This window comes from Salmo trutta, chromosome 1, assembly GCF_901001165.1.
Source record: "Salmo trutta chromosome 1, fSalTru1.1, whole genome shotgun sequence".
In the NCBI taxonomy this organism is placed as follows: Eukaryota; Metazoa; Chordata; class Actinopteri; order Salmoniformes; family Salmonidae; genus Salmo; species Salmo trutta.
Genome location: NC_042957.1, coordinates 66,566,999 through 66,582,955, shown reverse-complemented (window position 1 = coordinate 66,582,955; position 15,957 = coordinate 66,566,999). Strand labels below are relative to the sequence as shown.

The 15,957-nt window shown below is 43.3% G+C and overlaps 1 protein-coding gene across 3 annotated transcripts in view; it reads left to right on the top strand.

Moving 5' to 3' along the window:
• The first annotated feature begins 3,648 nt into the window (after nucleotides 1-3,648).
• Nucleotides 3,649-15,957, top strand: part of LOC115205712 (brain-specific angiogenesis inhibitor 1-associated protein 2-like protein 1) — a 65,882-nt gene continuing 53,573 nt past the window's right edge. The window contains exons 1-4 of one of the 3 annotated variants that reach the window (XM_029771979.1): nucleotides 3,655-3,815; nucleotides 3,955-4,015; nucleotides 9,247-9,322; nucleotides 9,600-9,686. In XM_029771979.1, the coding sequence (XP_029627839.1) occupies nucleotides 3,965-4,015; nucleotides 9,247-9,322; nucleotides 9,600-9,686 (214 nt within the window). In that variant the 5' untranslated portion in view covers nucleotides 3,655-3,815; nucleotides 3,955-3,964. Of the gene's footprint in view, nucleotides 4,016-9,246; nucleotides 9,323-9,599; nucleotides 9,687-15,957 lie in introns of all 3 variants that reach the window. The other 2 variants (XM_029771995.1, XM_029771987.1) reach the window with 2 other exon arrangements.

The following is a 15,957-nucleotide window of genomic DNA, read 5'->3' as shown; positions in this document are numbered from 1 at the left end:
AAACATCAACAAAAATGTTAAGTCTTTCATGATGTCATGTTAACTGATTTACTCATTCCAGTGGTGCATTCCATACCAAACTGACAAAAACCTTGAGGTATGAGTGCCTCAAGGACTTTCCAGTAATTACACAAATGGAGAGAGAGAGAGACGTCGTTCCCATTCCAACTGAGTGTGTGTGAGATCAGAGAAAGTTTATTTGTTACTGTTTTCAAACGGAGGAGATGATCATCCAGCGTTGTGGTAAAAAAATATTGTAGGCCTAGTACATAGTCAGCTGTTCTATCACGCTTGAAATTATGTCTGAGGGGGGAAAGAACAGTGTTCGTTGTTTGAAGTAACGTCTTTGTTGTTGTAATATCGCAAATGGACATGGCAGTTTCACGGATTCCAACTTTAATATCGATTCAGGAAATAATAAAGCATGACATTGTCATCTGAAGGCAAAATGGCGGTGTGAGAATACAATAGTCCAAATAGAACCAGAGGCCCTGGACTCATATCACATTCTATCCTATCTGCTCTGGGGCTCTCCCTGGGCACAAACTCCAGACTTCGACTTGAACTGACATTTACAGGCAAAGGTTCTGTAAATTTGCTTTTAAAATCTATATGCATGGCATTTCTCTTCCTCTCACTGATTTGAGGGTAAGTGAACCAAATAGATTTGTTAGTGGTTGTCAAATTACAGGCCCAAAAGTGATGCAATGCATGTAATAGTTATAGCAAATCCATCATAGGGGAAAAATAATACATTTCTAGGCAAGTAACATCTAACAAGGGAAGGCCAGAAATTACATTTATATCATGCCATGTAAAGGTTGAGTGTTCTAAAATTAGATTACTTTGTATTAAGCTTGTAATGTTCCCACACACCCTCTCCTACCATCATCAGGCACGGAATTGAACTGTGGCAGCGACTGCCATCTGTTGGATAGTGATGGAACTGTATGTTGTTGTGCTAATATCCCAGCCAGGGACAGCAGATACCTGTTGGACAGATATAGGGACAACATGCCCTTTGCCCTGCCATAGTACTCTCCTGACTTTATTCATCGAGTGATTCTCCACTGCATGTCAGACGGACCATTACATCGCTGTCGAAGGCGACTTCCCTCCCGTTTTATTGCTTATGTCCGTTGTTGATTGTAGGCTAATCAGGAGAAGATGTCCTGAATCAGAGTTCGACATAGGCACTGCTGTAACACTTGTGTTATTATTATGGTGATTTATGTGGCTTGTTGTAGTGATATCGATTTTCTCTTCACTTGTAATTGTTATATTACCACTTCAAGGATACACTTTTTCTAGACTTTTGGCTCCCTTCAAGTAAAAGAGCCGGAACATTTGGCTAACAAACGTCGTTTTTTGAACCTTCATTTAAGTAGGCAAGTCAGTTAAAACCTGTTGAGGCCACGGGTTAGCAATGAACCCTGAGACGGGATTGCTAGCAAGGCTGGAAATTCAAAACATCAAAAATCTAATAATTTAAATTTCTCAAACAATCAACTATTTTACACCATTTAAAAGATAAACATCTCCTTAATCTAACCACATTGTCCGATTTTCAAAGAGGCTTTACGGCAAAAGCATAAAGTTAGATTATGTTAGGACAGTGCATAGCCACAAAAGTACAAACATCCATTTTCAATTCAAGGTCAGGCGTCACCAAAAGCAGAAACCAGCTAAAATTATGCACCAACCTTTGACAATCTCCATCAGATGACACTCCTAGGACATTATGTTATACAATACATGCATTTTTTGTTCCATCAAGTTCATATTTATATCCAAAAACCGCATTTTACAGTAGCTGTGAAATTCTGATTTTTTTCTTCTCTGAAATGCTTCCGGTGAACAACGTTACAATTTTCAAAATTACTATTCGAAAACATTGGTAAATTATAATATTGTCATTCAAATAATTATAGTTTAACATTTCGTAAATGATACTGTCTTGCCAGATTTCAAAATAACTTTACTGGGAAATCACAAGTTGCAATAAACCAGGTGCTGTGCTAAGAACAATAAGCTAGCCTAATTAGCTTAGCATCATCTTGTAACCATGTAATATCAATAATACTATTGTCAATAATCCATTACCTTTGATTATCTTCATCCATTGGCAGTTCCAGGAATTCCAGGTCCACAACAAATGTGGTTTCTTTTGACAAAGTTCATAATTGATGTCCAAAGAACTCCAAGTTGTTCCATGTTGTTAGCGCTTCGGTGGCTACTAAAAAGTAGCGCGGGGGGGGTGTGTGAAGTCACGGCAAAAAGTTAAAAAAGTTACAAAAATAATCTATTTATGTTTGTTCAAACATGTCAAACGTTGTTTAGCATCAATCTTTAGAGCCATTTTTAACGTGAAACATCAGTAATGTTTCAACCCGACCTCACCTGTGTCTAGAAAAACGTTTTTGAAAACTGTCCCGTGTCTCATGATGCGCAGGTGCAGGCCATAATGGAAGTGACGACATCCCACAGACGTCAACTTCAATGCATTCTTATTTGCTCCCTGTTAATCATGGAAGCTTCAAACAACTTTATAAAGATCGCTGACATCTAGTGGAATCCGTAGGAGTTGCGAACTGAATCCTTTCTCACTATGGTATCTAATAAACAATGACACTAAATAGTACAGCCACAAAATTCTCATTTTTTTAAATCTATTTTTCTCAGGTTTTTGCCTGCAATATGAGTTTTGTTATACTTACAGACACCATTGAAACTGTTTTAGAAAATTCAGAGTGTTTTCTATCCGAATGTGTTAATAATATGCATATCCTAGCTTCTGAGTTGGTGTAGGAGGCAGTTAAAAATGGGCACGTATTTTTTTCAAAATTCTCAATACTGCCACCGTGGCCCGTAGAGGTTAAGAACAAATGTACAATGATGGTCTACCCCGGCCAAACCTGGACGACGCAGTGACTCCCAATCTCGGCCGGATGCGATACAGCCTGGATTCGAACCAGGGACTGTAGTGACGCCTCTTGGACTAATATGCAGTACCTTAGACCGCTGCGCCACTCGGGAGCATTTACCCAGAACAACAGAACAATTAAAGAAAATGCAAATGTCCAATGTACAGCCCAGAAGGTAGGCTACCATTATGTCAGATCGTGAAATGCATGTTCAAATACATTTGTACCTGGCAAAATTATTAGATGGCCTGAAAAACTAAAACAAAAAAATAGTACCAATATGCAAATGAGGTAGCCAAATGAACGGTTCATTCATCCGATGTGATTCGGCTCCCGACGTTCACCAAAAAGATCAGTTCAAAAAGAACCATTCGTTCGCGAACGACCCATCACTATATTATGTCAAATTGCAGCAACAGGTGTGAGCCTGATAAAGTTTTGTTTCTAAATTTATCGAGACTGCGGGCAGGGAATTAGGCTAGGCCTATGCCTACCTGTGAGTGGGAAAGAAAGGGAAGGGTATAGCCTAAATAAAATGTGTCTAGTGTTTTTCAATGATTTATCTTTGTATTGATAAATAGGATATGGATTGTAATTATTCCATAGATTCTACATATTCTGCCCACGTGGTTGGCCATTGGTCGCCTCCAGGGAGCGCCCTACACCTGCCAGTGTCCACTGTAGACTGTCACCTTTCATAGCACTAATGAATGACGTCGAACAATAACACCCTGCCCGCCTACCTTTCTTACCAACCGACTCACTGTTAATCGAAGCAGAAGTTTGACAGCTCAGCTTTTACCCCAGGCCGTCCTTTGAGAACGCACCGTTGCCTGCGGAAGAAATTGTCTCTCCTTTTTCATGAACGACCACTGTAGTAGGGAACGCCAGGTAAATAGGATCTTTCTCTGCAGGCTATATGGAGCGCGCGCTTGTTATGAGGAATTCGATGAGTCGATAGTGTCACATATTTATTCTGTCTGGGGAGTTTATTCTGGACATTTGTATTGTTTTAAACGGGCGCTTAAAGGGATATAACCATGTCGAGGGACCCTGAAGAAGTGAACAAACTCACCGAAAGTACATACAAGGTAAACGACCGTATGAGACCATGTGTTGTTTGAATCAATGTACCATAATTAACTGTGAATTAACCTTTTATGAGATACCATAAATGGTCGGGCTTTCCCCGTGAAAACACCTCCCATATAAACACCTGCAATGTTGTTTTACTATGTAGGGTAATAACTTCCTCAGTTGCCAGAATTCCCGAAAGTGGTGTTGATAACAGGTTGCTCACTACTTGTGTCACCCAAATATTGTAGGCCTATAGCCAGAAAGACTATATATACAAAAGTATGTGGACACCCCTTCAAATTAGTGGATTAGACTACTTCAGCCACACCCGTTGCTGACAGTTGAGCTGCCCCAGTCAATTGTAAGTGCTGTTATTGTGAAGTGGAAACTTCTAGCTCAGCTGCGAAGTGGTAGGCCACAAAAGCTCACAGAACTGGACCGCTGAAGCACGTAGCACATAAAAATCCTCTGTCCTCGGTTGCAACACTCACTACCGAGTTCCAAACTGCCTCTGGAAGCAACGTCAGCACAAGAGCTGTTCGACGTGAGCTTCATGAAATAGGTTTCCATGGCCAAGCAGCCGCCCACAAGCCTAAGCTCACCATCCACAATGCCAAACGTCGGCTGGAGTGGTGTAAAGTTCGTTGCCGTTGGACTCTGGAGCAGTGAAAACACGTTCTCTGGCGTGATGAATCAAGCTTCACCATCTTGCAGACCGACGGACTAATCTGTGTTTGGCGGATGCCAGGAGAACACTACCTGCTCAAATGCATAGTGCCAACTGTAAAGTTTGGTGGAGGAGGAATAATGGTCTGGGGCTGTTTTTCATGCTTTGGGCTGGGCCCCTTAGTTCCAGCGAAGGGCACTCTTAACGCTACAGCTTACAATGACATTCTAGACGATTCTGTGTTTCCAACTTTGTGGCAACAGTTTGTGGAAGGCCTTTTCCTGTTTCAGCATGTCAATGCCCCTGTGCACAAAGCAAGGTCCATATAGAAATAGTTTGTTGAGATCGGTGTGGAAGAACTTGACTGGCCTGCACAGAACCCTGACCTCAACGCCATCGAACACCTTTGGGATGAATTGGAACGCCGACTGCGATCCAGGCCTAATTGCCCAATATCAGTGCCCGACCTCACTAATTCTCTTGTGGCTGAATGGAAGCAAGTCCCCGCATTAATGTTCCAACATCTAGTGGAAAGCCTTCCCAGAAGAGTGGAGGCTGTTATAGCAGCGGAGGGGGGGGACTCCATATTATGCCCATGATTTTGGAATGAGATGTTCGATGAGCAGGTGTCAACATACTTTTGGTCGTGTAGTGTACTATGCTATGCGTGTACAGTAGACACACATGCCATAGGCTACTAAGAACATTATGTAGAGGAGAGATGGGCAACTGTGAAGCAATTGGGGGCCACAGAAAATGGGAACTCCTCATGAGGGGCCGCAGTGGCTCGTGTGTCTGCGTACCCACATCCACACCCACACATGCAGTCAGAGCAGCCCTAGCCGAAGATCATTTAAAAAAAAGTTTGCGTTAATTTCCTGCAATTGTACACATTTTGCCATTGGGTGGGGACAAATGTTTGCAGTATTTAAGTATATTAGATGATCAATGGGTCCCCCGGTTGGTAATTCCACCATGCTTAGCTTGCCGTTAGATTCATTTACCAATCTAAAAAAATGTTAGCTGACATGGGCTAATCGAGTGACTGACATAACAAGCGATCTGGTGATGCACAACCACATTTCTAAAATTGATCCGCAGGCCGCCTGTTGCCCATCCCTGATGTAGAGGCACAAAACATAATACTTCTGTCGTGAGAGGCTTCAGTTAGCCTACACCACTTGTGCCTAGCATCATTGAGCAGGCTTTCAAGTAGCCTACTGTCTACTTAAGACTGTAACCTATACAGTTAAGTTCACTGTGATAATGAATAAGGGTTGTCCTAACTATACCCTTCTCATAGTGTAGCCCAGCTGTGATGTATTGTCATGATTTCATCAGCTACACTTGCCGTTAGGCAGGGTCTGGGTGGTTAGAGGGAATAGACAGAATAGAAAGCATAATAGCAGAGAAGTACTCCCCCTCATTGTTTTCTCCACCACATTTAATCCTTTTTTATCCCATCGTTAGTTCCCTAATGTCCGTTGACCACGCACCAGCTGTGTCAGTTAATGGCCTCTCATTTTGACAGATGAGTAGGTGGTATAAAATCTATTGCTGGGAAAGCTGTCTTTTTTTGGGGGGAAAACTTTCTATCAGTCTCTGTTGTCTTGGGTCCCTTTTTTTCTACATTTGAGTATCACAAATGCTACTTACAGTATTATATCAGAATACCATTACCCTAAGTGTTACAGTATCCACATCAATGGATTAATCTGACACTTGTCAAAGCCATTGGAAAACCAGTTTTTAGTAGTCATACCCATTAATTAACCCCCTAGAGTCGATGTCCTCCGCGCACCCGCATCATAACAAAATCCCCATCAAATCCGCCTGTTTAAGCCAGAGATATCTGGTGGCCGAGCTACAGCTGTGTTTGTCAGACCATGAGACATCCTGAAAATCACTCTTCTCACAAAAACATCTGTAGTGTCCGAACGGTTTGGCCTACAGATGAGACTCCCACGAACACGGTGTTCTTCTTTTATCACAAGCATGCTTACAAGACTCGTCTGAATGTAACCTGGTACCAGTTAAAACATTTATTGAAATATATGGAATTATTTTAGTGCCCCAAAAAAAAGGGGTTAAATATGGATAAAAATATAATACCAATTATTTCCTGATCTTTCTTATATCTCTAAGATATAGGACAGGCACTTTAAAACAAACTTCCTTTTGATGTATTTTTCCATGTATGGGTCTGTTATTCAATGCATTTCGATGGGCTAATAGCAGTAAGGCCAAATTCAGTGTTTCATCAAATATATAATTTTTGATACCTATAGGGGTCCTAATATCAAATCAAGCTTTATTTATATAGCACATTTCAGACATGAATGCAACGCAATGCGCTTCACAGGAAGAAACATAAGAAAAAAAAAAAAATGTACTACACAACAAACATAAGAGGATAAAAACGAAAGAATAACAGTAGAAACTGAAAGACGAAAAAAGCACCCTAAGGAAAAGCAAAAATAAGAGGAAAGCTAAAAAGATTCCAGACTCTTAAGGATTAATTAGCTATTACTGTGTAACTCGCTCTGCTTGGTGTCAAGTGTTGCACCCTCACAGTGCACACACTCCACAGGTTGTTGAGTGATAGGGTGTGCTCTCTCTCTTTCTCTCTGCGATATGAAAGAAAGAAGGAACAAGTGGATGCCTTGATGTGCCTCACTTACATTGAAGTCCACCTCAGAGAGCAGTTAGACTGAGTTAGACTTTGGTCCCCTGAGACAGTCAGAACAGGAACAGAACAGCCCCCCATTAGCTCCTCTCTCTCCTTGAGGTGATGATGAAACGGAGGGGAAACTGTCCACAGGTTTAATTATTTAGCTACAGGGTTTGACTGTGGTAAGATTAGACAGCGCCCCTCTCCTACTCCAACATCACCAGTTAGGTCTCAGTGGTAGGCAAGTCAACTGAGCCGCTCCTGACTGCTTCTCATGCTTATTAACATGGCCTTTATTCCTAATATGATGTGAGTACATGCAACAGAGGATCCATGAGGGTTGAAATGGTCCTATTTAAAATATTACCTGGGAGCCAAGCAGCATTATGCAGGTTTTTATTTCCTTCTGAATAATAGAGACCTGCTTGAGCATAGTAATGGCAGAATTATAACCTGCCTATGTATTACAACATACATATTTGCCGTGCTCTCTAAAATAAGAAGTTTACTGCCAAATCAGTTGACTCACCAGTGAATTGCATACTGTCTACTTTTCATTGTGTAGTCTACTGTTTACTGTGTGACTGCATAGCCATAACGTACTGCATTAGATTCTCCTCCTGCTTTGTTCATACCAAGACGGTACGGATATGCTACTATGGATTTATATATCATTTCCCGGGTTCCTGGGTGTAACTCACCCTTATCTTTCCAAACAGTAGCTAAACATGATATAACAGGGCATGTCATTAATAAATAAGAAAGCTGTCAAATAAGAGAAGTGTGTACAGGAAGAAAGACCCCTGAGACAATGATCATGATCCCACAGAGAATCAATTATATAGGATAACGGAGCTGACTTTACTGGTCCCCAAGGATCCATATCAGTCAAATCCATTGTCATTTTATTGAATGGAGGCTCCTGGGAAAATGAAGAAAATATGACAGAGACTTCTCAGAGAGACCTTGCGTTCCTGATTTATTGAAATCCATTGGAGCTGTCAATCAAAAAAGCCTCTTGATATTGGAAATGATCTCTAAACATGCATAATAACATGCATCACTCTCTCGCTTTTTTAAAAAAAAATTATTTCCTCTTCTTTCTCTCCATCTACTCCCATATTCTGTTTCCATTTTTGTCTCTTTCTCAGTCAGAGGAATGGGAGTGTTGCCATTGGAATGCAGATGAAAGCCAGAGTGTAGGCCACAGTCCTTTGTCAATCTCTGGTTAATCATTGGCTGCTTTGGTCATAGTTTGTAGAGCTAACTGTATTAGTTTAGTTTAGAGGTCATTAGTCACATGCACAGGTTAGCAGATGTAATTGCAGGGTACAGGGAAATTCTTAAGCTCCAACAGTGCAGGTCAAGAGAAGTGAATGGGACAATAACACAAATTATAATATACAGTTATTTACAACTGTAACAATGATAAATGTCTATGGGGGGGGGGGGGGGGGGGCAAGTAGCTGACTAGTGGTGGCTATTCAGCAGCCTGATGGTCTGGGGGTAGAAGCTATTGGCCAGTGTGTCAGTTTTAGCCATGATGCTCTTATACAGAGAGATGTAAGTGGGGAGAACAGGCCGTGCCTGAGATCCCTGAGGTTCTTCTTGGTCTTCCTGTGACACCTGGTGTTGGAGGTGACCTGTAGGGCAGGCAGTGTGCACCCAATGGTGCGTTGGTCTGAGTCCCACCCTCTGTAGCCGTGTGAATGGTGTACCTACTCACTCACTGACTCCTTTCCCCTCGCTCGTTTAATCAATCACTCTATATGTCAGTCACTTTGTCACCAACTCACTCACTCACTCACTCCCAAACACTAAAGAGAGAAAGTGAGAAAAGGCTGAGTCATGTTGATGTGACGGTGACCCCATTTAACCCAACTACCCATCTTCTCTCCTCTTCCCAGAATGTAATGGAACAGTTCAACCCTGGGCTCAGGAACCTGGTCAACCTGGGGAAGAGCTATGAGAAATCAGTGGCAGGTGAGCAGCCGTCTTATTACTGAACTGTCCTGTACTGTATTGTACTATACTGTACCTATTCTATTGCCATGGCAGGTTACTTGGTTACCAGAACATGTCTCTGACCAACATTTACCTTCAGTTATCTCATGCATTAGTCATAGATGGTTCATTGTTTAAAGCTGTGTTATATGTAGAATAAACAGTAGGTCTGATTTTAAATTCAGGGTGCTTGTGTAGTAGTTCTTTTACACTCTGCATTTCCACATTTTTTAAAGCAATACTTATTTTTTTACAGCGATGAGCCTGGCTGGAAAGGTGTACTTTGACGCGGTCTCTAAGATCGGAGAGAATGCTGCGGTCTCTCCTGTCTCCAGGGAGTTGGGTAAGTCTTACCTCCCTGGCCATGTTACAGTCCATATCTGAACGTCTCACATTTAACTCCATTGAGACCCTTGGTGGACCTCTTTTGGATCTCTTATTGATCTTTGTAGATGCATCACCTATCCCCTTGGTGAGGGGGATGGTGCCAATAGTCCCTCCCATCCCAACGCCTCCATCAAACCCAGCTGTGGAGCTGAGCTTTGGCTGGACTGTACTGTATGTACATGAGTTCTACTCCAACGTGGTCACCAGCCAGACAATAGCTCCAGTAAAGTGGCACACATACACCTTAAATATACTACACCTCCAACTGGGATTAAATCCCATGGTGGAAAACTACACTGATTTGACTTGCTCTGCCCGTGATCACACCAATACACTTTAGCACAGCAAGGATCCACATCTGTCCCCTGAATCTGGATGCTCTTTGCAGCCCAGCGTGTGTGTGTGTGTGTGTGTGGTACTGTCTGGGCTTCCCTGCTGCACTGGGACAAGCTGCTGATTAAATCCTGCTGCACAGTAAGACTGAGCTTTACTTGTTTTCCTACATTATCGGGACCTCAATGTCCTATCAATTCACCTGAATGTCCTGAATTTGTTCAGGTTTTTAATTTGTTCAAATGCTATTTTAACCTTAAGGTTTTGGGGTTAGGTGTTAGATTCAGGGTTTGGGAAAATATGATTTTTAATGGTCAAACATTTGTACACTCCAAAAAGTCGGAAACAAAGCTGTGTGTGTCATGGTTTTCGTTAGCTGGTAATTGCTGGCTTTTGGCCAATAAAATAAATGAAAAGACAATAAATAAAATTGTTGCTGGCCAAATTGACCGGGAGAAAGAACAATATTCTGTATTAATTTTTATTCATTGATGGAAATACCAGTCCATGTAAACACATTTGATGTCATGCTTATTAGTTTACAGGTTAATTTGCATAATTTAGTTGATTTAAATTGGCGCGTGTATTTTTGTTAGTGGTTATGTAGGCTATCGTATTTATCCAACACAACTGTCACACACGAGCAGCATACAGAGCCTATTTTGAGTGGAATTTCTGCTGCAGCGCCTCAGCTGGTTGCTGCTGGAGTAAAACCATAGCCATGGGATGTAGGGGTGCTGCAGCACCCCCTGATAAATCACCATAAATATATTAAAAAACATTAGGAAGAAAATGCTGTAAGGGCTTCTGTTGTCTCTGGTAAGGCTATGATGTTAGGGCACAGGAGGTTGGTGGCACCTTAATTGGGGAGGACGGGCTCGTGGTAATGACTGGAGCGGAATCGGTGGAATGGTATCAAATACATCAAACATGGTTTCCATGTCTTTGATGTCATTCCATTTGCTCCGTTCCAGCCCTTATTATGAGCCGTCCTCCCCTCAGCAGCCTCCACTGTGTTTGGGGTTCTGCTGTCTCTGGTAAACTATGCTGTTAGGGGTTCTGCTGTCTCTGGTAAGCTATGCTGTTAGGGGTTCTGCTGTCTCTGGTAAGCTATGCTGTTAGGGGTTCTGTTGTCTCTGGTAAGCTATGCTGTTTGGGGTTCTGCTGTCTCTGGTAAGCTATGCTGTTTGGGGTTCTGCTGTCTCTGGTAAGCTATGCTGTTAGGGGTTCTGCTGTCTCAGGTAAGCTATGCTGTTAGGGGTTCTGCTGTCTCTGGTAAGCTATGCTGTTAGGGGTTCTGCTGTCTCTGGTAAGCTATGCTGTTAGGGGTTCTGCTGTCTCTGGTAAGCTATGCTGTTAGGGGTTCTGCTGTCTCTGGTAAGCTATGCTGTTAGGGGTTCTGCTGTCTCTGGTAAGCTATGTTATTAGGGGTTCTGCTGTCTCTGGTAAGCTATGCTGTTAGGGGTTCTGCTGTCTCTGGTAAGCTATGCTGTTAGGGGTTCTGCTGTCTCTGGTAAGCTATGCTGTTAGGGGTTCTGCTGTCTCTGGTAAGCTATGTTGTTAGGGGTTCTGCTGTCTCTGGTAAGCTATGTTGTTATGGGTTCTGCTGTCTCTGGTAAGCTATGCTGTTAGGGGTTCTGCTGTCTCTGGTAAGCTATGCTGTTAGGGGTTCTGCTGTCTCTGGTAAACTATGCTGTTAGGGGTTCTGCTGTCTCTGGTAAACTATGCTGTTAGGGGTTCTGCTGTCTCTGGTAAAGCTGTGCTGTTAGGGGTTCTGCTGTCTCTGGTAAAGCTGTGCTGTTAGGGGTTCTGCTGTCTCTGGTAAAGCTGTGCTGTTAGGGGTTCTGCTGTCTCTGGTAAAGCTGTGCTGTTAGGCGTTCTGCTGTCTCTGGTAAGCTATGCTGTTAGGGGTTCTGCTGTCTCTGGTAAAGCTGTGCTGTTAGGCGTTCTGCTGTCCTCCATTGCAACTACCCTCCTCTGCTTTGCCTTTGTCCGCAGCAGTAACAGCAACCCAGTATGTGTGTTTCCATTGTCCAATTCTTTTTAATAGTGTACAATTTAATTCAATAGAACTTCCCCTAAGGGAAAATCTAAATAAAGGATTGCGGTACAGAACCCAGTCGGAGGCTGTCAGTAGCAGTTCTGGGTGTGTGTCTGTAGTTTCTATTCCTCCCGGTCCTGTAACTGATCCATGTGAAAGGGAACCACTTATAGGTGAGGCTTTGACCTCTCCACCCAGCTGAGTCACACTGACCGCTGGCCCTAATCCTCCCCCTGTGTCGGGGACAGTCAGGGAAAAGGTGCAGGGTGTGTAGAGTCCTCTGGTATGTGTCTAATATAGCCTAATGAAGGCTGTTAACCTAGAGCACTGACTGTGAATACAGCTGTTTATATACAGTGCATTCAGAAAATATTCAGACCCATTGACTTTTTCCAGATTTTGTTACGTTACAGCCTTATTTTAAAACTGATTAAAAAAAAAAAGTATCCTCATCAATCTGCACACAATACCCCATAATAACAAAGCAAGGTTTTTTGACAATTTTGCAAATGTGTATATACAGTGAGGGGGAAAAAGTATTTGATCCCCTGCTGATTTTGTACGTTTGCCCACTGACAAAGAAATGATCAGTCTATAATTTTAATGGTAGGTTTATTTGAACAGTGAGAGACAGAATAACAACAACAAAAAATCCAGAAAAATGCAAGTCAAAAATGTTATCAATTGATTTGCATTTTAATGAGGGAAATAAGTATTTGACCCCCTCTCAATCAGAAAGATTTCTGGCTCCCAGGTGTCTTTTATACAGGTAACGAGCTGAGATTAGGAGCACACTCTTAAAGGGAGTGCTCCTAATCTCAGCTTGTTACCTGTATAAAAGACACCTGTCCACGGAAGCAATCAATCAATCAGATTCCAAACTCTCCACCATGGCCAAGACCAAAGAGCTCTCCAAGGATGTCGGGGACAAGATTGTAGACCTACACAAGGCTGGAATGGGCTACAAGACCATCGCCAAGCAGCTTGGTGAGAAGGTGACAACAGTTGGTGCAATTATTCGCAAATGGAAGAAACACAAAAGAACTGGCAATCTCCCTTGGCCTGGGGCTCCATGCAAGATCTCACCTCGTGGAGTTGCAATGATCATGAGAACGGTGAGGAATCAGCCCAGAACTACACGGGAGGATCTTGTTAATGATCTCAAGGCAGCTGGGACCATAGTCACCAAGAAAACAATTGGTAACACACTACGCCGTGAAGGACTGAAATCCTGCACCGCCCGCAAGGTCCCCCTGCTCAAGAAAGCACATATACAAAATGGAGCTCTTTGGCATCAACTCAACTCGCCGTGTTTGGAGGAGGAGGAATGCTGCCTATGACCCCAAGAAAACCATCCCCACCGTCAAACATGGAGGTGGAAACATGCTTTGGGGGTGTTTTTCTGCTAAGGGGACAGGACAACTTCACCGCATCAAAGGGACAATGGACGGGGCCATGTACCGTCAAATCTTGGGTGAGAACCTCCTTCCCTGAGCCAGGGCATTGAAAATGGGTCGTGGATGGGTATTCCAGCATGACAATGACCCAAAACACACGGCCAAGGCAACAAAGGAGCAGCTCAAGAAGAAGCACATTAAGGTCCTGGAGTGGCCTAGCCAGTCTCCAGACCTTAATCCCATAGAAAATCTGTGGAGGAAGCTGAAGGTTCGAGTTGCCAAACATCAGCCTCGAAACCTTATTAACTTGGAGAAGATCTGCAAAGAGGAGTGGGAAAAAATGAACACTGAAATATTACATATACATAAGTACTCATACCCTTCACTCAGTACTTTGTTGAAGCTCCCTTGGCGGCGATTACAGCTTCGCGTCTTCTTGGGTATGACGCTACAAGCGTACAGCCTCGCGTCTTCTTGGGTATGACGCTACAAGCTTGGCACACCTATATTTCTTCTCTGCAGATCCTCACAAGCTCTGTCAGGTTGGATGGGGAGCATCACTGCACATCTGTATTCAGGTCTCTCCAGAGATGTTCGATCTGGTTCATGTCCAGGCTCTGGCTGGGCCACTCAAGGACATTCAGAGACTTGTCCTGAAGCCACTCCTGCATTGTCTTGGCTGTGTGCTAAGGGTTGTTGTCCTGTTGGAAGGTGAACCTTCACCCCAGTCTGAGCACTCTGTAGCAGGTTTTCGTCAAGGATCTCGCTGTACTTTGCACCATTCATCTTTCCCTCTATCCTGACTAGTCTCCCAGTCCCTGCTGCTGAAAAACATCCCTGCAGCATGATCCTGCCACCACCATGCTTCACCGTAGGGATGGTGCCAAGTTTCCTCCAGACGTGACGCTTGGCATTCAGGCCAAAGAGTTCGATCTTGGTTTCGTCAGACCAGAGAATCTTGTTTCTCATGGTCTGAGAGTCCTTTAGGCGCTTTTTAGCAAACTCCAAGTGGGATGTTACTCTTCGCCAACTGGCTTGTCAGGACCAATGCGATCAATACAAAGAACTCTGATTTAATGTACAGTATGATCCAAAGTTGGGGCCTTCTCTATTTGAATTACAGTACATCGATTCAGGAATTGAACTGGGCATGTACTCTAACTTCAAGTGGAAATGATCTTTCACATTTTACGTTGCTGCATTGACTTCTATTGACTTGAGCACTGTCATATTGGGAAATGAATATGGCAGCGACTACTCCTTTCCAGGTCCTGTATGTAAAAAGTTCTGAGTGTTGCCCCATAACCACTAAGTCCTATTTCCTTATCTTGGAACTTTTAAAGTCGAAATTCATGGAAAAGCTGTAAGGACAAATGGCTTACCGGTCGGTCAATGATACGGGTGCATGTTGCGAGAGCCTTCCTATCAGAGCCTGATAAACCCTGAGTTGCAGCAGTCTCTGCGTCAGTCAGGCCTCCCCCCGTGCCTCTGTAACCTGGGGAATATCTGGAGTCTACTGAGCTGCCACAGAGAAACCTGAGCTGATCAGCCTAGAAACCAGAGACTCCTGAGAGTCAGTGTAGGATTGACACATACCTTCCTTCCCTCCCTCTCCTGCTTCCTCCCTCCACCTCCAGGGTTCAAATGTCAGCGTGAAGGACTGTCCTTTCATTCTTTCATCCAGGAAGCCAAACACCCAGACTCATGACCTTTTCTGGTTGACATTGTGAGCAGTCACTCACAGTTGACCTAATGAAGATAGAGAAGATGGAGGTTTGAACAAGACACAGTAGTCCTTACTGTTCTTAATATCATTAAACCCTGTTCACTGTCTCTGAGATGTAACCCAACTCTCTGGATGGTTTGAAATCCGAGAAGTAAACAGCAGCAATGCACAGTGTCATCTCTCACGTGTCTGCCAGGCAGTCAGTCTCACTGTGAAAAATTTAGTTTTGTTTTCTGACATTGGGACAGCGTTCCTATTCTGTCCTGTCACCATGGAGGGACAGGTTATCTGAAGACCCGTCCGGATGGTGCCTTTGTCCACCCCAGTGTTGTGAAGTAGGATGTTGTCTCGCTGGGACACCATTGGGAGAACGTTCCAACTGTCCCATCACACACACACTGCTCCATTATTTTGAATGGCTTCCAACCCATTTAGATAACCCATGTTTTGTAGTGTCAGGTGGCACCTGCTGTTGATGCTAGGATTCTTTTGACCGCAGTCAAAAACATCGGAGGGACTGTGGGACGATTTGCATGCAAGCATAGAGATGCTTTTTTCCCAAACAACTTGGAGTGAGTGTGTTTGTGTGTACATTGCAGATGTAAATTATATGATTATTTATCTATTGCATATTGCAGATTATAAACTGGGGGGTTCGAGCCCTGAATGCTGATTGGCTGACAGCCGTGGTATATCAGACTGTAAACCAACATGTATTTTTACTGCTCTA